The sequence below is a fragment of the Mixophyes fleayi genome, chromosome 4, assembly GCF_038048845.1.
Source record: "Mixophyes fleayi isolate aMixFle1 chromosome 4, aMixFle1.hap1, whole genome shotgun sequence".
Taxonomy (NCBI): domain Eukaryota; kingdom Metazoa; phylum Chordata; class Amphibia; order Anura; family Limnodynastidae; genus Mixophyes; species Mixophyes fleayi.
In genome coordinates this window covers 155,746,491-155,774,415 of record NC_134405.1, presented here as the reverse complement: position 1 = coordinate 155,774,415, position 27,925 = coordinate 155,746,491, and the positions used below count along the sequence as shown (strand labels likewise).

Below are 27,925 nucleotides of genomic sequence, written 5' to 3'. Positions count from 1 at the left end.
CCTGGTGATCCCTGGGTAAAGACTCCTAGTGCCCGTGACAGTAAGATCAGGCCATGACAGACCCAGATACGGAACCTAGCGCTAAAGAGATGCTGCAGCATCTGGTCAGCCGTGTGGAGCAACAGGATGCTCGCCAACAGCTGTTACTTCAATGTTACCAATCGTTAACCTCCCAAGGAACATCTGGACAGACTGTGACAGCTAATATTGAAGCTCCTGTGCTTTCCTCCGTTTCCCCAGTGCCATCCCAGGTGTCTACAGCTCCTACGCTTCACCTGCCTACTCCGTCAAAATATGACGGGGACCCCAAAACTTGTAGAGGTTTCCTTAACCAATGTTCAGTCCATTTTGAACTCCAACCTCAAAATTTTTCTACCCATCGTTCCAGAGTGGCCTATCTTATCTCATTGTTTTCCGGACAAGCCCTGGCTTGGGCCTCCCCTCTGTGGGAAAGAAACGATCCAATTCTACAAGATAGTGCCAAATTCATTTCCACGTTCCGAAGTGTGTTCGATGAACCAGGTCGCGTGACCTCCGCTGCTTCCAGCATTCTTCGTTTGCGACAAGGCTCCAATACCGTAGGACAGTATGTCATTCAATTTAGGATCTTAGCCTCTGAACTTCAGTGGAATACTGAAGCATTAGTTGCCGCCTTCTGGCAGGGGCTCTCCGATAAAATTAAAGATGCACTGACTACCCAAGAGCTTCCTTCGTCACTAGAAGATTTGATCTCTCTTTGCCACCGTGTAGATATGAGATTTCGTGAAAGAGAGTCTGAGAAAACAACGGCTGTTAAAGCACCTCTTCGTTCAAATCCTCAATTTCGTCCAGCTCCATCCTCTGTGATTCCCATGGAGATAGGACGTTCCAAATTATCTTCAGAGGAGAGGAAACGAAGAGTAAAGAATAGACTCTGTATCTATTGTGCTGATTCCACGCATACGCTCAGCTCTTGCCCTAAGAGATCGGGAAATGCCAGGCCCTAACTAGTTCTGGAGAGGTGAAGTTAGGGTCCCTGGAGTCCTCTCCATTGTCTATGAAATCTAAAGTCTGCGCTTTTGATGTGACTATCTCCTTTGCTACCAAATCCTTTGAGTCACAGGCATTGATTGATTCCGGAGCAGCAGGAAATTTCATTTCTAAATCATTAGTGAATCAATGGTCCCTACCAGTGATCACTTTAAAAACACCTATTACTGTGACGGCTATAGATGGATCACGTCTCATCAATGGTCTCATCACCCAGAGTACGTCTCCAGTAACCCTTCAGATTGGTGTACTACACCATGAAGAAATTTCGTTTTTAATTCTTCCAGTTACGACAAGTCCGGTTGTCTTAGGCCTTCCATGGCTTCAGTGTCACTCTCCCCAGATTGACTGGCGCACTCCTCAAGTTACGTCTTGGGGGTCTGAATGTCACCGTCGTTGTCTTTCTCAAGTGACTCCTCTTAAAGTACAGCAATCTTCCATCACATCTTCCTCCCCGGGACTCCCTCCTCAGTATGCTTCATTTGCCGATGTGTTTGATAAAGCTCAGTCTGAACGTCTTCCTCCTCATCGTTCTTGGGATTGTCCGATCGACCTTCTACCTGGCAAGACTCCTCCCAGGGGCCGGGTCTATCCTCTCTCGTTGCCTGAAACTCAAGCTACATCTGAGTACATACAGGAGAATCTCCAGCGTGGCTTCATTCGACCTTCCACCTCTCCCGCTGGAGCTGGGTTCTTCTTCGTCAAAAAGAAGGATGGATCATTACGCCCTTGTATAGATTTTCGTGGACTCAACGCCATTACTATCAAGAATCGGTATCCCATTCCGCTGATCACTGAGCTATTTGATCGCATCAAGGGAGCTCGGATATTTACTAAGTTGGATCTTCGTGGTGCCTACAACTTAATTAGAATCCGTTCCGGTGATGAATGGAAGACCGCGTTCAACACCAGAGATGGGCATTACGAATATTTAGTCATGCCCTTCGGGCTGTGTAATGCCCCCGCTGTTTTCCAGGGTTTCATCAATGAGATCTTTCGGGACTTATTATATGTATGTGTCGTTGTCTACCTGGACGACATATTGATCTTCTCACAGGACCTGCCTTCTCATCACCAACATGTGGCAGAGGTCCTCTCCAGACTGCGGAAAAACTCATTGTTCTGTAAATTGGAAAAATGTTCATTCGAATTACCCCAGATTCCATTCTTGGGGTATATAGTTTCCGGAGTTGGCCTGAAGATGGATCCAGACAAAGTAAATGCTGTACTACATTGGCCTCAGCCAACTACTCTTCGTGCCATCCAGCGTTTTTTAGGTTTTGCCAATTACTATAGACGCTTCATTCAAGACTTCTCGTCCATTGCATCTCCTATTGTGGCCCTGACTCGTAAAGGGGCTAATACTAAGCAATGGTCATCTGAGGCTCTCCAAGCCTTCCAAATTCTCAAAGAGTCCTTCTCGTCTGCTCCCATTCTTCGACAGCCTGATGTGACACTTCCCTTCTTCCTAGAAGTAGATGCCTCTAATGTGGGCTTAGGAGCCATTCTCTCCCAACGCTCGGAGCAACAAAAATTACATCCTTGTGCCTTCTACTCTCGGGGTCTTCTGCCCGCCGAGAAAAATTACACTATCGGGGACAAGGAGTTGCTGGCCATCAAAGCTGCATTAGAGGAATGGAGATACTTGTTGGAAGGAGCTCGTCATCCGGTGACGATCTTCACAGATCATAAGAACTTGTCATATTTGCAATCTGCTCAATGCTTGAACCCTCGTCAAGCAAGATGGTCTCTTTTCTTTTCCCGTTTTGAATTAATTATAACCTTCAAACCAGCCGCTAAGAACAAGAAAGCTGACGCTCTATCTCGAGCTTTTGTGACGTCCTCTGATGTAGAAGAGGTTCCCAACCATGCTATTCTAGACCCCAAATGTATTTCTCTGGCTGCTTCATCCACCAAAATGCTACCATTTGGGAAGACCCTCGTGCCTCCTACCCTGAGGAGGAAAATCCTTTCGTGGTACCATGCCTCTCGTTTTTCTGGACACGCCGGTGAACACAAGACCTTTGAGATGCTCTCTCGAAGTTACTGGTGGCCTTCAATGAGGAGAGACGTCAAAGAGTTTATTGCTTCCTGTGATTTATGTTCTCAGTTCAAATCCTCCCGCAGAACTCCAGCAGGGTTGCTGCGACCACTACCCATTCCGTCCAAGCCTTGGACCCATATTAGTATGGATTTCGTTACTGATTTGCCACCAAGTAAGAATCACAATACTATTTGGGTAGTGGTAGACAGATTTTCGAAGATGGCTCATTTCGTCCCTCTGTCCGGTTTACCTTCTTCGTCTACTTTGGCTGAACACTTCATTAAAGAAATCTTCCGCATCCATGGATGTCCGTCTGAGATTGTGTCAGATAGAGGAGTACAATTCGTTTCCAGATTCTGGCGGGCCCTTTGTAAAACCTTGGGCATACGATTAGCTCTCTCATCGTCTTACCATCCGCAATCTAACGGACAAACGGAACGAGTCAATCAAGATCTTGAGACTTTTATTAGGATGTTTTCTTCAGCCAACCAAGACAACTGGGTAGAATTGCTTCCTTGGGCTGAATTCGCCCATAACAACATGTACCATGAGTCATCATCCAAAACTCCATTCTTTGTGGTCTACGGTCACCATCCGTCTTTTCCGGAATTTCCTGCCCTCCCACCCACCCAAGTTCCTGCTGTGGAGACTACTTGTCAGACCTTCAAAAATATCTGGTCTCAGGTCAGAACCTGTTTAAAGAAGACATCTAACAAATATAAGTCTTTCGCAGATAAGAAGAGGCGGGCTATTCCACCACTAAAAATTGGAGATCGGGTTTGGTTATCTACCAAAAATATTCGTTTGAAGGTTCCATCTATGAAATTCGCTCCTCGTTTTATTGGTCCATATAGGATCATTCAAGTTATCAATCCAGTATGTGTTAAACTTCTTCTTCCTAAGAATCTTCGGATTTCCAATGCCTTCCATGTGTCCTTGCTCAAACCTCTCATTATCAACCGTTTCTCGACTCCTCCCTCAGCACCGCAGCCAGTTCAAGTTCATCAGGAGGAGGATTTCGAGATTACTGAGGTATTGGATGCAAAAATTTCGCGAGGAGTCCTCCGTTTCCTCGTTCATTGGAAGGGCTTTGGTCCTGAAGAACGTTCATGGATCAAGGCTGAAGATCTTAATGCTCCTGCTCTTCTGAAGAAGTTTTATTCCAAAAATCCGGACAAGCCCGGTTCCAGGCGTTCTGTGCCCACCTTTAAAAGGGGGGGTACTGTCACTCACCGGACCGTGAGTGCCTCTTCCCGGACATTTAGGAACCGTGGCCGTCCTCCATCCTGAGGGTCTGCGCATGCGCAGCCCTTTCCAAACCTTCAGTGTATGTTCCTTTAACTTAATTGGCAGATCAGGCAACCTCCCTATATTAAGCACCTGTGGTCAACACCACGTTGCCTGATCTTGGAGTCTCATTCCCTATGAGTCTCTGAAGGTGTTCCTGTGTTTCCTCGTTATTCAGCCCAGCTGATTCTTGTGGTTTCCAAACCACTTCTACCTCTGTGGTTTCCAAACCACTTCTACTCCAGTGGTTCCCATACCACTTCTACCATCAACTGTATCATCGTGACTGTGAGCTGATTCCTATCCGCTGCCTCCGTGCACTACAGTCTTCTAACCACTTCTACTCTACTATGTATTATTGGGACTGTTAGCTGATTCCTATCCGCTGCCTCCGTGCACTTCAGTTTCCTATTCACTTCCATTCACCTGTTCCTGGTTGTGACTGCCAGCTGATTCCTATCCGCTGCCTCCGTGCACTACAGCCTTTAACCTGCAACTCGTCTGTGTTTCATCATCGTGACTGCTACTGATTCCTATCCGCTGCCTCCGTGCACTACAGCCTTTAACCTGCAACTCGTCTGTGTTTCATCATCGTGACTGCTGCTGATTCCTATCCGCTGCTTCCGTGCACTACAGCCTTCAACCTGCAACTCGTCTGTGTTTCATCATCGTGACTGCTGCTGATTCCTATCCGCTGCCTCCGTGCACTACAGTCTTCAACCTGCAACCCGTTTGTGTTTCATCGTGACTGTTTGGCTGATTCCTATCCGCTGCCTCTGGGCGCTTCAGTCTTCAGTCCTTGTCAACTCTCCCGTGTTTCCCTGAGTCTACTGCCTATGGTGCTACCCGCTATTCTCCGTGATCAACAGTTCCAGTTCAACTCTGCTCTCCTGTGTCCCATCGTTACTGCACCTGCTGGTTGCTATTGGCTACCTCCGTGTTCCCGCAGAGACCCGCTGTTACTACTCCTCAGCGCGACTTATTCATCTACTGCTGATCCGCTCTCCACGCTTTCCTGTGTTTCCCTGCTGGTCTACCTACCTGTGCGCTGCACCTACTAGACCACCGCTTCACCCATCCAGGGACTTCGCATCCTGCCGGCCTCCTGCCGTTCAGGTATCTCTGCACTCCTGTCTGACTGCCTTCTCCTGAACCACGGTATGCCTACTTCTCATTGACTGTGCTGTGTATTGCATACCTTGCTGGACTGTGTTGGTTCTCCTCTGGAGTGTGCTATCCGCTGAGTCTATTGCCATCATTGACTGTGTTAACTTATGCTGGACTACTTCTAGAGACTTTTCTATATTGGCAGTATTGCTCAGTTATCTATACATTAATATTGTGCATATTACTGTGGTTCAAAGTCAAGGTGCCCGTGTATATCTTGTGTTGCAGTTTCTCCCCGTGCACCTCCTCACATATATATTCAGTGGTACAACTTGCTGAAGGCAGACCACTGATCCCTGTTTCCAGTATCACCTGTTCCATTATCCTCTCACATAGCAGTGGTACAACTTGCTATCGCAGACCACTGACTACCCGGATACCTCCACTTGGATTCCATTCCTTCACTCAGACAGCGGTACAACTTGCTATCCGCAGACCGCTGACTCTCATCACTCCCTCGTTTCTGTTGGACATTCCTCCTCACTATAGCAGTGGTACAACTTGCTACCGCAGACCACTGACTACCTTCACGTGTCCTTTGTCCATACAGTTCCTAGTGTATTATCACTTCCATATTGCCAGTGCTGCTAGTCATAGACTTTCCTGAGCATCTCATCAGCTGCTATTTCCTGTTCCGTGATCACCCTGCTACCAGAGTACCATATTACCACCTATACTGCTCTGGTAAGCCTATCACCTGGTGATCCCTGGGTAAAGACTCCTAGTGCCCGTGACATATAAGACACACATATCATATACTTCAAAGTATATCATTGTAAATCAGAATTCCATATTATAGGAACATATATAAAAAAATATGCTTCAAAAATGACAAAAAAGAGAGAGAAAATATAAAGGGAGAGAGAATATAAAGAAATATCGTTAGATCACATTATATGAACGAGGCCATTTCAAAAGCCTCATTGAGGCCTAAAGGTGCTAAAGTTTTCAATTTATATATCCAGTACATTTCCCTACAAGCCAATTTCTTGGCAAGATCCCCCCCTCAAACCTAAATGGACACATTCTATAGCTTTAAACTTCAGGGTACTCGGGTCTCCACCATGAAATCTAGAAAAATGCCTGGAAACTGCATGAGCATCAGATTTATTCTTAATTGCTCTTATGTGCTCTTGAATGCGTAATTTTAGCATCCTTTTAGTTTTTCCTATATACTTTTAAATGACAGGAGCATTCCAGAATATAAATAACTGATGTAGTTTGACAGTTACTCGTCCCTTTAATCTTAAATACATTTAGATTGCTAGAGTCAGAAAAGATTTTGTTAGAGGGGTCCACCCATTTGCAAACATTGCATTTCATACACTTTAGGAAACCATCCCTTAATTTTGATATGAAGGTTTCTTTATTCTTGTTGTTATTTTGTAGCATACTAGGTGCCAACAATTTTTTAAGATCCTTTTGTCTTCCTGAAAACAATATCCGGTTTATCTGGTAATATTGAGTTCAGGATGGGATCCATCTTAATAATAATCCAGTATTTATTAATAGTATGTCTTTTGTTTTCAATATTAAATTCAGTGATAAAGGGAATGCTTTCTTTTCTAGAGTTCTCCTTAATTTTATAAACCAACATGTCCTCCCTTTTCCTTAATTTAGTTTTTGTTAAAGCACTTTCCAACAGATCTTCGGGATACCCCCGTTCTCTAAATCTTTCATTATATATTTGTAGTTGAGAATCACAAGTATCCTGATTCAAACAGTTCTTTTTTTATCCTACTAAACTGAGAAAATGGAATGTTCTGTTTCCATTTATCTAAGTGGCAGCTGTCATAATGCAGATAACTGTTGCTATCAACTTCCTTAATGAAGGTACTAGTTTCAATACAGCCATTCTTATTTTCCAACATTAGATCTAGAAATTCTATACGGATTTCATCAGTTTTTGAAGTAAAGGTTAGGTTGTACTCATTCACCCCAATATATAGAAAGAAGTCCTGAAAGGATTCCTCCGTACCATCCCAAATTATAAAGATATCATCAATATAGTTTATAAAAAATGATATTTTTATAAGGGTTATTAGAATAAATCTGAGTATGCTCCCATTTTCCCATAAAAAGATTGGCCAAGCTAGGGGCAAACACTGTGCCCATAGCTGTGCCACATATCTGGATATAAAAGGCCTCTAAAAACTAAAAGTAATTATGTGACAGAATGAATTTGACAAGGTTACATATAAATTTACCATGGGCCACAGTAATGCTCTCATCTTGTTCTAAGAAATATTTAATAGCTTCCACTCCTTTCTCATGGCTAATAGATATGTATAAAGCTTGGACATCAATGGCGGCCCATCTGTACCCATCCTTCCATTCAAAGGATTCAAGTAGTTGTAATAGTGAAGTTATATCCTTTAGATAAGCTGGTAAAGTGGTAACATATTTTTTCAAAAATAGGTCTACATATTGGGAGATAGAACTGGTCAAGGAATCAATTCCCGCTATAATGGGCCTCCCCGGGGGTTTCACCAGGGATTTATGTAATTTAGGGAGATAACAGAAAATCGGGATGATAGGATTTTCCCGTAATAGATATTGAAACTCATCCCTATTTATAATACCATTAGCCAAGGCTTCATTAAGTATCACTCGTAATTCATCAACAAATGATCCTGTAGGATCTGATTTAAGTATTTGATATGAATCTAAATCTCCCAATAATCTATTGGCTTCAGCAGTATAATCATTTTTATCAAGGACCACAATACCCCCCCTTGTCGGCTTGTTTAATGACAATCTTGTCATTGTCTACTAGAGACTTTAAAGCCACCTTTTCCTGAGAGGACAAATTGCTCTTAAACTTAACTCTAGGTCTATTTTTATCAATAAGATCTTCCTTCACCAACTGATAAAATACTTCAATATTACTTCCTTTCGATTCCAATGGATAAAACTTAGATTGTAGTTTTAAACCTGATTTAGATTTTTCAAATATAATATTCTGATCAGGATTTTCAGTTTCTTTCTTTTGGAAATGGCGTTTTAGAGTCAATTTCCTCACAAATTTATTTAAATCTACAAAGAGTTGGAAATCATTAGCTTTATTTGTAGGAGCATAGGAAAAACTTTTCTTTAATAGTCCGATCTCATCACATGAGAGTTGGTAGGTAGACAAGTTAAAAATCCCATGTCCTTTCTCATTATTATTAATATGCCTTTTTCTTTCTCTGGGTTCCAGCCCGTTTTCCTCTATATATATATATATATATATATATATATATATATGTGTTTGTGTGTGTATTATAATATATTGCTCTGCCACAGCATTCAAGCCACTCTGACAAGTGTGGTGAATAACTTTGATTGTCTTGTTGCAAGTGGTTGGGATATATTAGGCAGCAAGTGAAGTCAGTTTTTGAAGTTGATGTGTTGAAAGCAGGAAAAGTGGTCAAGTATAAAAATCTGAGCAACTTTGACAAAGGCCAAATTGTGATGGCTAGATGACTGGGTCAGAGCATCTCCAAAATGGGAAGTCTTGTGGGGTGTTCCTGGTATCCAGTGGCCCAAGGTAGGACAATTGGTAAACCGACGACAGGGTCATGTGCGCCAAGGCTCATTGAACCTCGTGGGAGGTGAAGGATAGTCCATGTGGTCCAATCCTACTAGAAGAGCTACTGTAGTACAACTTGCTGAAAAAGTTAATGCTTGCTGTGATATATAAAGGTGTCAGACCACAAGGTGCATCACAGCTTGCTGCATAGCCGCATACTGGTCAGAGTGCTGATCCATGTCCACTTCAAAAAACACCTACATTGGGAACGTGAGAGCCAGAACTGGACCATGGAGCAATGAAAGAAATTTGCTTGGTCTGATGAATCATATTTTCATGTAGGCGGTCAGGTGCGTGTGCGTCGTTTACCTGGGGAAGTGATGGCACCAGAAGGCAAGCCGAAGGAGGCAGTGTGATGCTCTATACAATGTTCTGCTGGGAAACCTTGGGTCCTAGCATGTGGATGTTACTTTGACATGTCCCACCTAACTAAACATTGTTGCAGACTAATTACACCCCTTCATGGCACTGTTATCCCCTGAATGTAGTTGCCTCTTTGAGCAGGATAATGTGCCCTGACACTGCAAAGATTGATCAGGAATGGTTTAGGAACATGACAAGGTATAGTTTTGGCCTCCGAATTCCTCAGATCTTAATCCGATCGAGCATTTGTGGGATGTGCTGAAAAAAACAGCACCTCGCAACTTACAGGATCTGCCGCTCGAGTCTTGGTGTTAGATACCACAGGACTCCTTCAGAGGTCCTGTGGAGTTCATGCCTCGAGGGGTCATGGCTGTTTTGGCGGCACAGGGGGGAGTCTACACAATATTAGGCAGGTGCTTTTAATTTTGTGGCTGAATGGTAAATAACCCGGTGATAGGCAAGCTGGTACACTTCAGGCCCTCCAACCTTCAAAAGGGCCACACATTACCTTTAATCTCAATAATAAGTAAAAATAATACATTTACATTAGAGACACCTATATGTGTAATAACATCAGCAGGTTTTTTTTTAAAATAAGCGTTACAAGCTATAATAATATATTGATGATAATAATAATTAAAAAGATAAAATTATATTATTAATGTTGATCGCTTTGTTTTTCTTTCTTTTCACTGATGTAACTATTTTTTTTATCACCTATCAGTTTTTTTTCTTCTCTGTGTGTTTAGTGTCTCTTAGTCTAGCATTAATGTTTTTTGTATTCTCCCCTGATTGGGTCTATGTTTTTTAAATGCAGTTTTCTTAGCACTTATAATAACACTTACTGCATTCGAGAATCATTTGCTTTTGCTAATGTATCTGGCACAAACCTCTGTGTATTTTTAATGCATTTTTTGTTTACTCCAGTGTTCCTGCGCTCCCACCCTGTCACTTAAACGATTTCTCATTTGGCTTTCTAAAAACGAAAAGCTTTGTTTTGTTGCAGTTCTGGTTTACTGCTTTCTGTATATTAAACCACACTGACCAATGGTCACTACCAAGGCTGGTGCTCGGATCTCCAGCGCCCTCCCTTCTGCCCGAAGTTGGGGCATGCGCCGTGAAGCCCATATGGCGTTTTACTCTGCTTGCTCCGCTCCCCCTATACCTTTGCTTGTGCCAATACCTGCTCTGTTCAGAATGGGACTCTGAACTGAAGAGGTCACACAGCCCATGTTGAATTTTATTTGTTTTTCCGGCGGGTCGCTTGGATAACCACACCGTGCTCTGGCCACACTACCCTAGTCAATAGACTCTCCCCTACAGGCACATTTGATACTACATCTCCATCGATGAGGAATAAATCTAGGTTTGCTTCCTTTCATGTTGTGTACATAACTTGCTATACTGTTACGCAAGCAATCCAAAATGTTACTACGCCAGGCTGATTTAGCAATTGACTGATTCCATTCCTCCTCATCATTATCATTTATTTATATAGCGCCACTAATTCTGCAGCGCTGTACAGAGAACTCTTCACAGTCCCTGCCCCATTGGAGCTTACAGTCTAAATTCCCTAACATACGCAGACAGACAGAGAGACTAGGGTCAATTTAATAGCAGCCAATTAACCTACTAGTATGTTTTTGGAGTGTGGGAGGAAACCGGAACACCCGGAGGAAACCCATGCAAACACGGGGAGAAAATACAAACTCCTCACAGATAAGGCCATGGTCGGGAATTGAACTCAAAATCCCTTATAATTATCACCTTGCGCTTCATTGACACTTCAACGATTTAATTTATTCGTTATCTATCCAATTCTTCAATTTGACCACGCGTGTGGTCTATAAATTGTTCCTATTTAAAAAAAACAAAACGGATTTCCAGTGGGATAATCTCCTTCCTATCTGCAGTGCTCGGTCCAAATATGGCTGTTTGCTTCCATCTGGGTGTCAGTTGCTAAATCCTGCAATTAGGCTAATCCAGTGAAGATCCGGCATCCAGCCCCAGAGGCCCACTATGCAATCCAGTTTTCAAGAAAAGGATTGGGGTGACTGGGCTTCTGAAGTGCTAAGTGCCCATGCTTCTATCCCCACAGGGACAGTGTTAAGAGGTGTACAGAGATTATTTATTTGCTCAGCTGCCTCAGTTAACTTTTATCTTTTAACAGATTTTTTTTTTCAAATTTTTATAGCTGCTATAAGCAGAGATAAAAAAATATTGTTTTTGGTACCCTTTAAATGGAAGAAATTACACTACTATCAAATTCACTTCTCAATTTAACCAAAACATGGTGGGGGTTTTAGTGCTCCATGGTCTGCTGGGACAACATTGGTCATAACCATACTTGCAAACTCTCCCGGTATGTCTGGGAGACTCACGAAATTCTGGTCGGTCTCACGGACTCCTGGGAGAGCAGGCAAGTCTCCCGCATCCTGCAACTGCCTTCCCGAAATGACCCGATTCGCAGGGAATCGCGTCATTTTAGCCCTGCCCCCGTGACATAACAGCATTTTCGATGCGGGGGCCCTCCAGTCACGCCCCTCTCCCGAATAGAACTTGCCGAAAGTAGGCAAGTATGGTCATAATATATGTTGAAGCACCAATTCAGTAATGGTGTCATGGAAAAATATCTATTCTAGCAACTATGTTGGAACATTGCAGATTCTACATTTATGTAGAAAACTTTTTTCCTTCTGTTTCTTAACCCTTTCGAGAACAGAAACAACTACTTCAGTTTAGTATAAAAGTTTAGCTGACCTCGGTACAAGTTTGCATATGTCTGTGAAGGCATCTGTAAAAGACTAATGTGTCTGTATGTACAAGGGAGTGTTTGTATATCAGAAAATGTATGTAATTATTTACAGTTCTGTTGGACAATTACAATAGCCCATGAAACACCATCAGGCCCTCTTATCAAAAGGCGGCGATAACAACAATGATTTCCTATCACCATTAATTATGGTGATAGAAAATCTGTTATCACCACCATTTTTCAATTAAATATTTCTGGTTCAGCTGAATGATACTCGGCTGCTTTGGTGACGCTGGCTGGGAGCGGTAAGGATTAACCTAAAGATTCGCAGGGCCAGTCTCAGGACATTTGCACATGCGTGGTCTGGCTTGATTAAACAATTGCCAAATTAAAAGTAAAAATGTTATCTTCGTCAAATAATAAAGTTATTGTCGGCCTAGTCTCTGGGTATATGCACATGCTGGTTCATACATGCCCAGTAGAACTGAATGCCCATACTTGCCAACTTTTTGATGTTTCTCTCCAGGAGGGGAGGTGGGGGGTATGGGCAGAGGGGGCAGGGCTTGGCGAATCATGTCATTTTTAGCAGGGCCAAAATTACGTGATTCCTTGATAATTGCGTCATGGCGGCTCTAATCCTGCCAACTTCACTAGGAAGTGGGCAGATGCGGGAGGATGCCCCTAGTCACTTGGGAGTCCGGAAGACCTACTCAGAATTGGTGAGTTTCCCAGACATTCCAGGAGAGATGGCAAGTATGTGAAGCCTGACTTGCGCTTTTCAATTTATTATTATTATTATTATTATTATTATTATTATTATTATTTTATTTATTATGTAGTTTAAAAAAATTGTCAAATGGAAAAATGCTTTATTTGAATAATAAAGCATTGTTTTATTATATTCTGTTATCGTCATCCTGAGATGGCAATAAGAGAACAAGGATTGCAGCGATACTCTATTTATGGAGAAGCTATCACTGGCAATAGCCGTTCGATGGCAGATAGATGGGTGTTTTGCCAGCAATAGAGCTTCCTGTGTTTTCGCCGGCAATAAGACCTTGCCCTTTTACAAATAGACACGTCTGACTAAATCTACATGTGACCAGCTTCTCTATTTTTATGTATCTATATTTTTTTCTTTTAAAACCGCTGTCATCCCCACAGATGTTACTTGTGACATAGATGACTTTGTATTTTCAGATTCTCTTTAGCTACAGTGCTAATTAGTAGAGCGCATACTTTAACATCAAAGAAACTCATATTTAACACACTATACCATACCTGACAGATTAGCTGTTACTCATGATTTACATTATTGTGCCCTGACAACCACAGTTACATGACCTATTATGTAGTGCTTTTTGGAATGGGCTTTTGTGGTCTGGTGGCCATCTTTTGGGCAAAGAGCTTGAGTGCTGAAATGCAAATGCATTTGAGCTGAGAGACTGTTGTGCGGTGTCAGTGATACTAATCCCTTGCCAAAGGAAGACTCATTGGCAAATCTAGAAAAATTGGCTTCATGTTAAACAGCTATAAACTTGTTCTAATAAAAACAAAACCAAGGAACAAAAAAAAAAAACCCAGTATGTTGGATTTTCCTGGCATAGTTCTCCCAGTAAGACTTTTTTTTTTGAGTGACTTTGACTATGCAGTGGTTAGTATCTACCAAAAGTGGTCCAAGAAAGGAGAACAGGTGAAACGGCATGAGGGGGATCTACACAATATTAGGCATGTGGTTTTAACGTTGTGGCTGATTGGTGTATATTGTTTTTAACATGATCAAAACTAGTGTTTTAATTAAGAGTAAAAATTGGCATACTCTAAAAATAAAGGAAAGCTATTGTTTCCCAAATACATCCAGCATAATATTCTGCACTGCATTGTTTTTAATTCATCAAATGTGGTCCATTTCAGGTGATTTTAATACCTGTTGCATAAAAGATATATATTTTTTTCTTTTTGTGATTCAGTGACCTATGCAAGCACACTGTCCTATGTATTTTGCATACATTTGTAATTCTTTTGACCTGTACTGTTAACCCTCTAAAACATTCAGGCAGTGGGGAAGTTTGTGTTTTCAACAGACGTGAAAATTTGTGGTGACAGTTTCCTTCCTTCAGTTACGACGTGTTTTTTTGAGTAACATCTTGATGATCTCTATGAGAATTTCCTTTTACTGTCTTTCTGTCATGATTTTCTTTTCTTTAATAAAAACCGCTTTTGTCTTTGTCCGTCCGACTGTAGTGTCATGTGATAAATAGCAGTGTAGATGAGGAAAATATATCACAACCTTTAATTTCCTTTTCCTAAGGTTCCATTCTGACCTAATACTAGTTAGACATATGAAAACCGCTTGAACAAATAAGTTTCTTTGGGGTCTATTACCTTTTTTCCATTAATGTATGTAAATATTTTACCAGGCTGGTAAAATATTTACATACATTTTGTGTGTTGGCCACTGTGAGAACAGGAACGACACGTTCACAAATAAACAAATTGTTGACCTGCGCAAAAAAACCATATGAAACCCTCAAGTGTAAAGTATTCCATATCATTGTATTTTGTCACCCAGTGTGAGCCTTATAGATGTCTACTTGCCATTCAAACAAAGTGAAATGCAGAATATTTACATACGGTTATATCAATAAGTTAGAGTGAGCAGTTAATAGTCAAAAAGTTTAATTAAAATGTATTCAATTAGAATATCACAATTTCTTGTTAACTTTTAATTTTCCCTTCATCATAATTTTGTGTCTCCCGTCAAGTAATTTTGCACACTGTTCAAAATTTTTGGTTAGTTTAGCAACGCATTCAATTGGTGCAAGGACCACTCTGGGTGGTAGTACTCATTTGAAAGGGATGCAAGAAAAGATGTAACACATAACCCCAACCTTTGCAGTAACACACTTCCCTCTCTGTCACCCCTCCACCTGAGTAGTAATACATTTTCCTCCTCTGCCACCTCTGGTTTTTATACATTTAATGCCTCTGCCAATTCTGCAGTGACATTTTCGACTCATATCTGCAGGGCCGGATTAAGGGAATGGAGGCTCCTGGGCTAAGGGGCCTCCATTCCCCCGTGAGGGCCCCCCCCCCATGATCCGAGCTGCCAGTGGGCCCCCCCCCCCCCAGCACTTACCTCCTCCTCTGGCGCGCTGTAAGCTCTTTACCGAGGAGACCTCGTGACAGTGAGACTCACGAGATCTCCTCAGTAAGGAGACTACAGTGCGCAGGAGAAGGACCGCAGTGAAAGTGCTCAGCAGCACTGATCTCGCCGGGGGCGCCCCCGCCCCCGACCGATCAATACTGCTGCTGAGCACTTTCAAGGGCCATCTGGATGCCATAGGCCCTGGGCTGTAGCCCAGTTAGCCCTATGGTTAATCCGGCCCTGCATATCTGTAGTAACCTGTTAGTCCTTCCATCACCTCTGTAGTAATACATTCTCTATTTCCCCTCCATCTCCTCTGTAGTAACAGATTCCCCCCTCCATCAACTCTTTTGTAATGTATTCTCTTTCCCCTTTGTCACCTCTGTGGTAACCTATTTCTCCCTCCATCACCTATGTGGGACTACGGAGGTGATGGGGGTGGGGGGGTGTATAATACATTTTTCCTTCAGTCACCTCTTTAGTAATGCATTTTCCCATTCCTCATGTCTGTACTACATACTTGCCAACTCTCCCGGAAAGTCCGGGAGACTCCCGAAATTCGGGTTGGTCTCTCGGAATCCCGGGTGAGCTGGCATTTCTCCCGCATCCCGCAATTCCCTTGGCAAAATGACGCGTTTTTCCGTGAATCGCGTCATTTAGGCCTCTCCCCCTGCGACAAAACATAATTTTACTCAGGAGGTTGGGGTCAAAATGATGCGATTCAAGACGCCCCGCCCCCTCCCATCGTCTAGTCATGCCCCTCTCCCAGACGTCGCCTATTGAAAGCAGGCAAGTATGCTGTAGTAACATATTTCACCTCTGTAGTAATGCAGTCTACCCACCCCCACTTTTATAACACATTTCCCCTTCTGTTATCTCTGTAGTAATTCATTATGCCCACCATTTCTGTAGTGACACATTTTCCCTCTGTAATAACACATTCCACCACAGAGTTTAAGCACCAGCTTAATCTCTTGTGCAAAACTCTGCTCTGCAGTAGTACATGGACAGTGCAGAAGTTAATCAGATTGAAGCTCATTCATTTTGATTTGTTGCCAGACTGACCTTACTGACGAATGCCTTAATCTCACTACACCTGTGGGAGTGGTCTCCCACAGCCATACATGTGTGAGAGACCCTTGTACAATACAACACGGATGCAAGGGGGCCCCTGTATATGGTAAACAGTAGCATTTCTGTCCCTGTATCTGTTCGCCACAAAATGGACTTGTGTGGATGTGTCTTGTGCACCAGTGGTTTATGGTTTATATTAGCTGTTGCATGTCTAGAAATTAAAGTAGGCTCAATCTTGTCTTTCATTATAGTAAGCCATGTTTTCCATCTAATAGAAAAGTCCTCAAGCAATGATTGTAAGAAGGGGTCTAAATCACTATTTTAAATACATATAATTTATACATGCCTGTTTTCCTTCGGCTGTCTCTGGTACCTATGTTATAGCTATATCTCTTCCTGTTTCTGTAAATGCCAGCATCTGGTTCTTGAATATGAGTAATTTAGGTTTTATTGATGTAGGACTCATCACAGTATGTCAAGTCTCTTATTTGTGTATGTTTACAATATGTTGTAGAGGCAATGAGACGTACAATTCCAGATTCTGAAATTATGTATAGCTACAGCCCTTTAATTTAAGATACTGAAGAGAAGACAATTCTGGCACAGTGGTTCGAGTTGCTGCCTCAGAGCACTTGGGCCATATGTTCTATTCTGACTTGGGCACGGTCTGTGTGGCATTTGTATGTTCTTCCCATACCTGTGAGTTTTCTCCTGCAGTCCAAAAGCTTACTGGTAGCCATTCTAGTAGTTTAGAAAGGAAGGGGAGTAGGGAGATGAAGCGATGGGGTCAATAAATGTTTTTTTGATAATGGGAATGATGAGCGTGTGTTTGAATGTGGAAGGGAAGATGCCAGTAGAGAGGGACAGATGCGAGAGGTGGGCTAGGTGTTGGCGAGCATCAGGGGAGAGAGTGGAGGAGGGGAGCAGGGTCTAGAGGAAAGGCTGAGGGGTGAACAGGATGAGAGGACATTGGAGTCGTGACAGGAGGGTAGGGGGAAAGGGAGGGCTGTAGGGAAGCGATTCCATGATGCATAGGGTAGATCTTCCCCTTGAAGTGGGTGCCAAAATCAGTGGTGGTGAGGAAGGAATGGGAGGCAGGAAGCACTGAAGGGAGTTGATATATATGGATGAATAGAGATATAGATATAGTATTGGTGAACTTGCACAATCTCGACACAACTATTTTCACATGGATTAGAGCTGAGGTTTTTCCACCTACGGGTATGCTGGGCTGGGGGGGGCAGGAGGGCATCTGCCCCCTCCCCGGGCCAGTCCCGTAGTGGGCTACCTTGGGCTGGGTCACTTGGCCACCTGCATTTTTTTCCCCCTTTTAAAATGTTCCTAATAGGCTGCTGAGTCTAGTCTTGCTCCCCCAGGCTAAAATTTGCCATCCCTCCCCTGCCTATGGATTGGGACATAGTATGCATGTTGCCTTAAATAAAAAAGGAATATTGTACTGACTTGGCCAGTAGAAAACCCGTAAAGCTAGTAGTAGTTCACAATATATAAATTGCTTTTTAAAAGTGATCACATGCAGACATTGCTCTGTGTGCCCTCTACAAACAATTGTTCTGAATGAAAAATATCTAAAATGGATTTAATCCCTTAGAATGAAAAGTCAGGTCAGCCTAGTAAAATGTAAGGGAGAAAAATGTCTGTGTGTCAGGCTTGCTCTTCCTTTTGCCTTCTCATTATAGTGTACATAAGGTACTAGCATTTCATGTTTGCCACTATGGGGCACTGTACACCAAGTTATGCTGTCTCAACTCTATAGGGAAGTCATTACAGGCCAGCTCATGTCTTTGCAGCTAGCATCATCAGCACCCAGTATAAAACTCCTGTGCCTAATATGATTCTTCTGTGTTCCATGTTAAGTGTTTCGGGGTATATCTGTACCTGTCAACAACTAAATGTTTGTATTGTACCTCTTTTTTTAATTGGCTATTATTTGTGTTATTTTACTTTTATCTATTTTCTTATGTAACAGCTCACCTCGGCTTTAGCACTTTTCACCGCCACTATCTCAATAAAATACAACTTCCTTATAGCCCCCTTGAGCCTTTTCTGCTAAATGAGTTTTGGCACCTTTTGTAGTAAATGATTTTTCTTCCTGTATTTTGAATATGTTAATCCATGGTGATTCTCCTTAAATGTTCTGCTGTTTATTTATTTACTGGATAATTTAGATACCTTTTTACAGGTGTTTGCGTAGCCTGATCAATTTAATTTAATCTTATCTGTTATGCAATAATGAAGCTATCAGGGAACAGGTTGTAATCCATATAAGGAGACATACACTAGAGCCAGGGGCGGACTGGCCATCTGGCACTTCTGGCAAATGCCAGAAGGGCCGATGGCAGTGTGGGCCGGTCCGGCTCCCTGCGATCCCCCGATTAAATAAAAAAAATAAAAATTTCCCTGTGCGACGTCACAAGTCATGACGGCTCTGTGCGCCGGCCCGGCTCCCGCGCTTCAAGTTCCCGGCCACGTAGGACTAGCTGCAGTAGAGGCTGCTGTCAGTGCTGAGGTAAGTGTAGGGAGGGAGGGGGGCAGAAAAACAGCATATGTATGTGTGGAGGGGGGGCAGAAAAACGGCATATGTAAATGTAGAGGGGGGCAGTAAAACAACATATGTATGTGTGGAGGGGGGGCAGAAAAATGGCATATGTATGTGTGGAGGGGGGGGGGGCAGAAAAACGGCATATGTGTGGAGGGAGGGGGGGGCAGAGAAACGGCATATGTATGTGTGGAGGGGGGGGCAGAAAAATGGCATATGTATGTGTGGAGGGAGGGGGGGGCAGAGAAATGGCATATGTGTGCAGGGAAGGAGGGGGGGCAGAAAAACGGCATATGTGTGCAGGGGGGGAGAGGAACTGAACATGTGTGCAGGTGGAAGAGGGGGTGATTGAAAATGTCTGAAGGGGGGGTGATTGAAAATGTCTGCAGGGGGAAGGGGGGGTGATTGAAAATGTCTGCAGGGGGAAGGGGGGGTGATTGAAAATGTCTGCAGGGGGAAGAGGGGGTGATTGAAAATGTCTGCAGGGGGATGCAATGGCTGTAGGAGGGGGAAAATAAATATGGCCAATGTGCGTGGGGGACAGTATATGACTATAATGTGTGTGAGGGACAGTATATGACTATAATGTGTGTGGGGGACAGTATATGACTATAATGTGTGTGAGGGACAGTATATGACTATAATGTGTGCTATTAAGTGAATGTGGGGCTGTTTGGGGAAAATGAGGTCTTTTTTTAAATGTGATTATGAATTATTTAATGCCTGGGATGGTTGTGGGAAATGGTTATTTTTATTAAACATAAATGCTATTTAATTTCTTTCTGAGGTTGTTTGGAGGGAGGGAAATAGATTTATTTATTAAATGGGAATACTATTATTTTAATGTTGGGGCTGGAGTGAGGCCTAATTTTATAACGTGTGTGCTATATTGAGTTAACACCGCTGCTGTTTGGAGTTTTCTAACTGTCATGTACCCATTTTTTTTTTTTCAAATAGGGGCCCCAACATACCAGGATCCAGACAAGCAGCAACTTATCTAAAGACACCAGCAGCCACAAGTGGTGACAATGACAAGACAGGTAAGAGAGAGAAGGACAGTGTGCCAACTGTCCTGAATTTGGTGGGTGACTGTCCCGCTTAGTCAGGATTTGGTCTGACTACAAGGACAGCTGGGAGGTATGTCTTACTTCACATTGTACTGCTTGTGAAGGCAGAACTGTGTGCACCTAACAGTACTGCCTCTGTATTTGTTGAAAATGTGTCTAATAACCATATTACATCATAGGAGCCCCCTGTCTTAAGTGCCTAGGGCCCCCTGACCCTAAATCCAGCTCTGGTTAGCAGGAGGGAGCGGATAGCTACTCCCAGTTCCTGGATAGGACACAGCCTGCAGAGCAAGCCGAGGAGCTCTAAGTCTCATGAGATTTATTAATCTTGTGAGACTAAGAGTTTCCCTGCTCACTCTACAGGACGTTCCCACCCTGATGGATGTCAACAGCATCAGAAGCATAGATAAGTATAGTGGACTGGGGGTGTTGTATTGTGTTTCTGGGGTGGGGGGGGTGGCATGATAGGGAGGGCCTGATAAATGTAATGTTTTATTATAATGTATGTATCAATGCCCCATGTTGACCACGCCCCCAACATATTGTGGGCACACAGTTTTTTCATGCTCATCAACAGAGATGGGCCTGTATGCTTGAAATGCCAGGGCTGATTTTTAGTCCCAGTCCGGCCCTGACTAGAGCAGTTTAATAAGTAAGTGGAATGCTGCTTTATAATAAAGAGACAGAAGCAGCAATACTATTGTGCACAGAGCTTGGCTGTCAGGATCTTTGTTGTGTTCAGTGTATTTCAATAAATCTGTATTTTCTGAATTGGTATAAGGATAAAACAGGTATGTATTTTACAGCCGAATATTACAGGTGTCTATCTATGAACAGTTATTTATATAGAGTGTGTGTATTATGCAGCGCTTTACAAAGGCTGTTTAATCACACTTCAGTCCTTGCCTCAGTGAAACTTACACACACTAACAAAAAAACCTACCAGTATATTTTTTGTTTTGTTTTGTGGGAGGAAACCCATACAAACTTCATACTGATGACCTGATCATAACCCATGCTGTGTGGCAGCAATGTTAGCCACTGTTCCACCTTGCCACCCAGTTAAGTAATGTTAAACCAATTATGTAATTCATCCCAGGTTACTACTTTTGAACAGTTAGTGAGAATCGTGTTTAACTGTAAATATGTCTTATGTTATTTCCAAATTTTAGCCTTTAGAGAGGATCAAAATAGAACAAGTAGTGTTTATAGTACTTCTTCTGTTTGTATCATTCTTGCCAAATCTCCTGGAGGGTGTAGGCACTCTCCCAAGCAGAGGCAGGGCTTAGTCACTCAAAAGTGTCATCACAGTCCCACAGGGACGCAATGGTGTCATCACTCCCCTTCCCACACTTGTCTCCAGGATACGGAGGGGCGTAACCAGAAGGTGGCAAGTATGGTTGTACTCATAACCAGCTGGTACTAATTAGCTGTGATGACCGGGAAACTTTCCTTCATTCAATTAGTCTCTTGATGTGATCTGTTTCTCTGCCCCACTAATGTGTGTTCTTTGCTTGTGCTGATAATCTTTCAAGTTTTACAAAGATCTTTAAGGGCTTTTGCAGGTATTAAATAGTTATTTGAGCTGTCTTTTTTTTTTTTCCTAATCATACAATAAAAAATTGTAAATATGAAAATAACTTTTGAAAGTCAAGTTACTGTAACAGATTTGATCATGTAAATTGTAAACAAAAAATGACTAATACCAACATTCATAGAAATATTGTGAGGATATATAACATACTTTCTGATTTAACTCTTATTATGTATTTGCTGATATAACTGTTCTCTGGAAAGTGACTCATAGACCAAGGGTCATTCTCTGAAATGGGAAATGGTAAAATAATTATTATATTAAAGTGGTTTAATGAACCTTTGTTTTCAGGTAATTCTCCAATTGAGTCAGAGTTTGGGGACACCTACGTGATTGTGAAGGGCATCATGGCTGAGCCAGACTACATTGAATCGGATAATCCAGAACTAATAAAGCCCCACAAACTAGTAAATCCAGTGAAGACCTCCAGAAACCACCAGGATCTTCACAGAGAATTGTTAATGAACCAAAAAAGGTAATGTTTTACAATACTATTGGGCACTGATGTACATTATAGTATAAAGAAAAAAAAAAACAGATGTCGTTTTCAGAAGACTTTAATTTATTGGCTTGTGCATGTCCTTAAGTAAATTTTAATACAGACAGTGCTCAATCCTGATATGCTTTTTTTAATATCATCCAGTCACAATTGTTACTTTTAATTGCAACTAGATTGAAAACAAATTTGTTTGATCTCTGTATTAAATACATAGCGGCTCTGTACTGTAGCCAGGATGAACAACCTTATAGATATAACCAAGTGATAGGGAACCTGGTTAATTCCAGGCCCTCTATCCTTCAAAGGGCCACATGTTGCCCTTAATCTCAGTAAGAAGTTAAAATAATACATTTAATCAAATAAAGACTGCTATCTGTAATAACATTTCAGCAGACATTTAAATAAGCGTTACAAGCTATAGCAACACATTTGACAATAAAACAGGAAACTGATACCATAACATAACTACCTTGCTGACAACAGAAGCAAACCTAGATAAAAAATTGTAGAGTTACCTAGTACTAGTAACCTAGTGTGCTACATGCACTATTTTGTACAAAACCCCTTATCCCAGCTTTTTATGCTCTGCTCCTCGCATGCTGCAAGTAGATGGGAGTCCCCTGTGGTGTTACCCCTCCTGTACCTAGACTGCACTGTTCATGTGAAGGCAGCTGCTGCAGTTCTGATCTATATCAAATAGCTCATATAATTGAATGCTTTATGACCAGATCACTTAATAGCAAGACCCGATTAAGGGTTCCAGCTGCCCCAGGCTAACACACTTGTTGCCGCCCCCACGCGCGCCTCCCGCCCCCTGCCCCAACCAATACCTATATTTCCATATATATATATATATATATATATATGTGCACAAAATTGTAAAGTATTACTTAATACATAAAAACACACAGGCCCTGATTCATTAAGGAAAGGAAATCCCAAAAAATTGTAACTTTGCACATGGGCAAAACCATGTTGCATTGGAGAGGGATGTAAATTAAAATGTGGGGCCAGGTTTATAGTTGGGGGTAGGGCATGTCCTAGATCAACTTTAAATTGCAGTGTAAACATAAAGCTATCAAGTATTCGTGTGCTACATGAAAAAACAGCCAGTATTTAACTTATGTGCAAAATAATAAACTAATATGCATCCCTTGCATTGTAACATGGTTTTGTCCAGGTGAAAACTCACTTTTTTTTTTAATTACTTACATTCATGAATCAGGCCCACATTAGTTTGAAGACACATTATAATGTCACTAAAGTAAAAATCCACATTCAAAGTTAAACAGGATGCGCTGTTCTCTCTTACCTGATGTCCTCTCTTGTTCTTGAAGTGTTGTTGTCAGTTGGCTTCTGGAACATTGGGGTCCTGTACTGAAAATGTGCAAAAATGCAAAATGTTAACAAACCCTGAATGATTCAAACACAACAATGCATTATGACCAGATAAAACAACCCCTTAGTACAGGCATATATAGATAATAAAAGATATGAAAATTATTTATAATCATATACTAACATCTACCAACCCCTGACAGTCAGTTAATTAACCCCCCAGCCCTTAGACAATTTATAATTTTTATGCCTCCTGCAGCTTATTCCCCCCCCCCCCCCCCGAGTCATGATCTCACCTCTGGCCCCCATATAGAAAAAAATATTTATCCCCCCTGCAGGTTACCCCACCCTGCGTCATATGTGCCACTGACCCACCCATAGAGAATAATAAGTAAAGCCACTGAGCCTATTATCCCACCCCCAGCCATGATCTGTGCCACTGCCCCCCCATTAATTATTTGTGCCTAAAAATATGATAATCCTACAATGCTGCCAGTGCCAGTCCCCCCCCCCCCCCACATTGTGCCTGAAAATGCCAGGTTCTTTCCCCCCATATTATGGCTGAAAATGCTCTCCTGCTCCCCCCCCCCATATTATGGATCAAAATGCTCTCCTGCTCCCTCCTCCCCCATATTATGAATCAAAATGTTCTCCTGCTCCCCCCACATATTATGGATAAAAATGTTCTCTTGCTCACCCCCATTTTATGGATACAAATGCTCTCCTGCTCCCCCCCATATTATGGATAAAAAATGCTCTCCTGCTCCCCCCCATATTATGGATATAAAATGCTCTCCTGCTCCCCCCCATATTATGGATAAAAAATGCTCTCCTGCTCCCCCCCATATTATGGATAAAAATGCTCTCCTGCTCCCCCCCCCCCCCATATTATGGATCAAAATGCTCTCCTGCTCCCTCCCCCCCATATTATGGATAAAAATTCTCTCCCCGCTCCCCCCACATATTATGGATAAAAATGTTATCCTGCTCTCTCCCCCCCCCTCCCCCCATATTATGGATAAAAATGTTCTCCTGCTCCCCCCCCATATTATGAATCAAAATGTTCTCCTGCTCCCCCCCCATATTATGGATAAAAATGTTCTCTTGCTCACCCCCATTTTATGGATACAAATGCTCTCCTGCTCCCCCCCCATATTATGGATAAAAAATGCTCTCCTGCTCCCCCCCATATTATGGATAAAAAATGCTCTCCTGCTCTCCCCCATATTATGGATAAAAATGCTCTCCTGCTCCCCCCCCCCATATTATGGATAAAAATGCTCTCCTGCTCCCCACCCCCCCATATTATGGATAAAAATGCTCTCCTGCTCCCCACCCCCCCATATTATGGATAAAAATGCTCTCCTGCTCCCCACCCCCCCATATTATGGATAAAAATGCTCTCCTCCCCACCCCCCCATATTATGGATAAAAATGCTCTCCTGCTCCCCCCCATATTATGGATAAAAATGCTCTCCTGCTACCCCCCCATATTATGGATAAAAATGCTCTCCTGCTACCCCCCCATATTATGGATAAAAATGCTCTCCTGCTCCCCCCCCCCCATATTATGGATAAAAATGCTCTCCTGCTCCCCCCCATATTATGGATAAAAATGCTCCCTGGGCAGCCATTGACTCAAAGTACCTTACCTGCCTGTAAAATGCAGCTGCTCCTCTGTTGTTCTCCGTCGTCCGGCGGTGTTTGTCCTTTCACTGCGGGCGCGGTGTGTCTGATTAGTGTGGTCTCGTGAGATGTTAACATCTCACGTGACCACACTGAACAGCGCACCGCGGCCGCACTGACGGCAGATGACAGCGTATTCAGCTTACCTTAGCCTGTGTATGGAGTCATAGACGGACTCCATACACCCGCGGCGGATCCCGTTTGGTAACATTTTCTTGGGCGGCGGGCGTTTTTGAATCGGGGGAAGAAAAAAATAAAATTTTTCTATTACCCAGCGCTGCTGCACCCTCTTCCCCCGACCCGGCACCCCAGCCTGCAGCCTGGTCAGCCTGTTGGCTGATCAGGCCCTGCTTAATAGACAGTATTTATACCCCTGTTAATAAACTGTATTAAATTAACGAGATTAAATGGATAGTCTCTTTGCCTTTTATTCTAATGTTTTGAATACTTTGGCATTTCTAGAGGCCTCTCACCCCAAAACAAACCTGAGTTGCAGAAAGTGATGGAGAAGAGAAAAAGAGATCAAGTTGTCAAACTGCAAAAGGAAGAGGCCGACCATAAAAAGTCAGATTTGGAAATAGAACTACAAAAGCGGCATCAGAAACTCGAAGAGGTGAGAAATGCCAATTGCGTAACTTGGGTTTTCTGGCGTTAGAAAAAAAAATATTTTGATGTTAATAAGAAATAAAAAAATTATTGTCTTGGCTGTTTGCAACCCATCCAAAAAGCAGTGGTGTTTCCATCCGCATACTGCCTTACACATGCTGTTCCTGGATGGCTAATTGCCTGTGTGAGGGTAACAAAGGACAAGACACGTGCATATGAATGTTAGCCATGGGAAACCCTCATCTTTTCAACAGTTCTTATATTTTGACCATTCTCTGTCAGAAGTTCAGCACTGCTTCCAACCAGATGTAGAGCCACAAATGGCTTATTACATGTGTAGAATGTCCAATGTAAATTAAGTCACTCTCTTGTACCTTCCACCTTGACAGAAAGTAATCCTTTTATATTTATTTCAGATGGAAATGGAAAAACATAAGACTGAGGAGGAACAGGAAAACAAGCCAGAGTTTCTCAAAGTCAAAGGCAACCTTAGGAGAATGAATCAGGAAATATCCAATGGCAACGATTCTTAGACACAGGGACATCAAGGGCATTGTGACATGCTGTAGAAACTTTTTCTGGACTAGAGACGGACATTTGTTGGAGGCTTACCTTAATGGATATTTCCAAATTGAACCTTCATCCTTGAAGCTTTTAAAGGTCATAACACAGCAGAAACACCTTGTAAGAAGCTGCAATAGACTGTTCATTGTACCCTCTGGATACAGCGCTGTCTGCTGACTAAGTGGCTTTTTTTTCTCTTTTTTTAATAAAGTTCTTGAAATAATGGATTGTGTGGCAAGGCTAGGTGCTGCGTTACCTCCACCCAGGCTCAGAGCACCGCCTGTATTGTTTTTTTAAATCTATTTTTGCAGGGTCAAACTAAATATGCTGCATTTAAAGTTATTCTTTTTTATGCTGCGGAAGACACCATAAGTTTTTTTGGCTTTCAAGTTTAAACCCACCCCATCCCCTTCCTATCCCAAAGCCTTGAAGTGTTAGAATGTAAAAGTAATATTGTGGTAGTTCTGCTACACTGGTTTGATATAGGAGGTGAGGGAGTGATTACATTTGACTTAAGTTACAATATGCCTGAATTGCAAATGTAGCTGCTCGATATTGTTTCTATAAATGAAATACTGGTCTATTATTTCCTCCTGATATTACCTTGATCCAGTACAGGGCAGATAGATGCATTATTTTTAATAAATATAAATTCTTATACAGTTGTTTTTTTCTTTCTATCTTTGTCTTTTTCCACTGGCAGCTTTAAGGGTAGGTGGCTAAATGGTGGTATTCTAGAATCTCCCATGATGCTCAGCCAGGACACACAACAGGGATCTTCATTCAGCCTCAGTGTTAAACATTGCCCTATTATACAGCACTTGTCCCTTTGTGTGATAAATCACATTACTGTATAGATAATCTACAAGTATAGAAGGCACCAAGTGCAATGATTTCAGTCTTCACTGGTTTATTTTAAATATGTTTTTAAGCGAACACAAAAAAGAAACGAATAAAGCAGACTGTAAATTTATGTGGTCATCATGATGGGTATACTAGTATCTCCTGCACATTAACTTACATTTCTTTCTACTTATTCTATTTCTGAATTTGTTAAGGAATTACAGTGAGATAGCTATGCGGTTTTCTGACGTCTTCGGTGACATCCGCAACATAAACCTTAAATTGACAAGATGTGTTTATTAGAAGCAGTGTTTATCAGTATCATTTTAATTTGTTTAGTAATTTTTGCTTTTGTTGTAATAGGTTATAGAGGGACCAAATAGCAAGTTGACAAAGTCAGTTTTTAATCTAGTGAATGTGTACTGCAGATTGCCTTGTAAGCAATGGTCAGGCTGTTTGGCCTGGTCACCAATTAGAACTGCATCTGATTCCAGAATAAAGCTACAGTTTGTGCCCAATGACCAGATCTTAAGTGACCGTAAGCATTCTGGATAGCAAATGGTGCATTCATTCACATGATCAATTCTGCCCTATTCAGATTTTTATCAGAGGCAGCCTGTTGGGACCCACCGCCAATTTGAATGGGAAAATATCCCTATCGACTGATTGCTTTTTATTGCATATGTCCAGCTTTAGAACACAACATTGCCATGAATTGCAAAGCTCAGTACTG

General features: G+C 42.2%; 1 protein-coding gene across 2 annotated transcripts in view; it reads left to right on the top strand.

Moving 5' to 3' along the window:
* FAM107B (family with sequence similarity 107 member B) overlaps positions 1-27,009 on the top strand; it is a 72,501-nt gene extending 45,492 nt beyond the window's left edge. For both annotated transcript variants that reach the window (XM_075208674.1, XM_075208673.1), the window contains exons 2-4: positions 21,948-22,131; positions 25,642-25,792; positions 26,202-27,009. In XM_075208674.1, coding sequence (XP_075064775.1) covers positions 22,004-22,131; positions 25,642-25,792; positions 26,202-26,318 — 396 coding nt within the window. In that variant the 5' untranslated portion in view covers positions 21,948-22,003 and the 3' untranslated portion in view covers positions 26,319-27,009. The remainder of the gene's footprint in view (positions 1-21,947; positions 22,132-25,641; positions 25,793-26,201) is intronic.
* Positions 27,010-27,925: the final 916 nt, after the last annotated feature.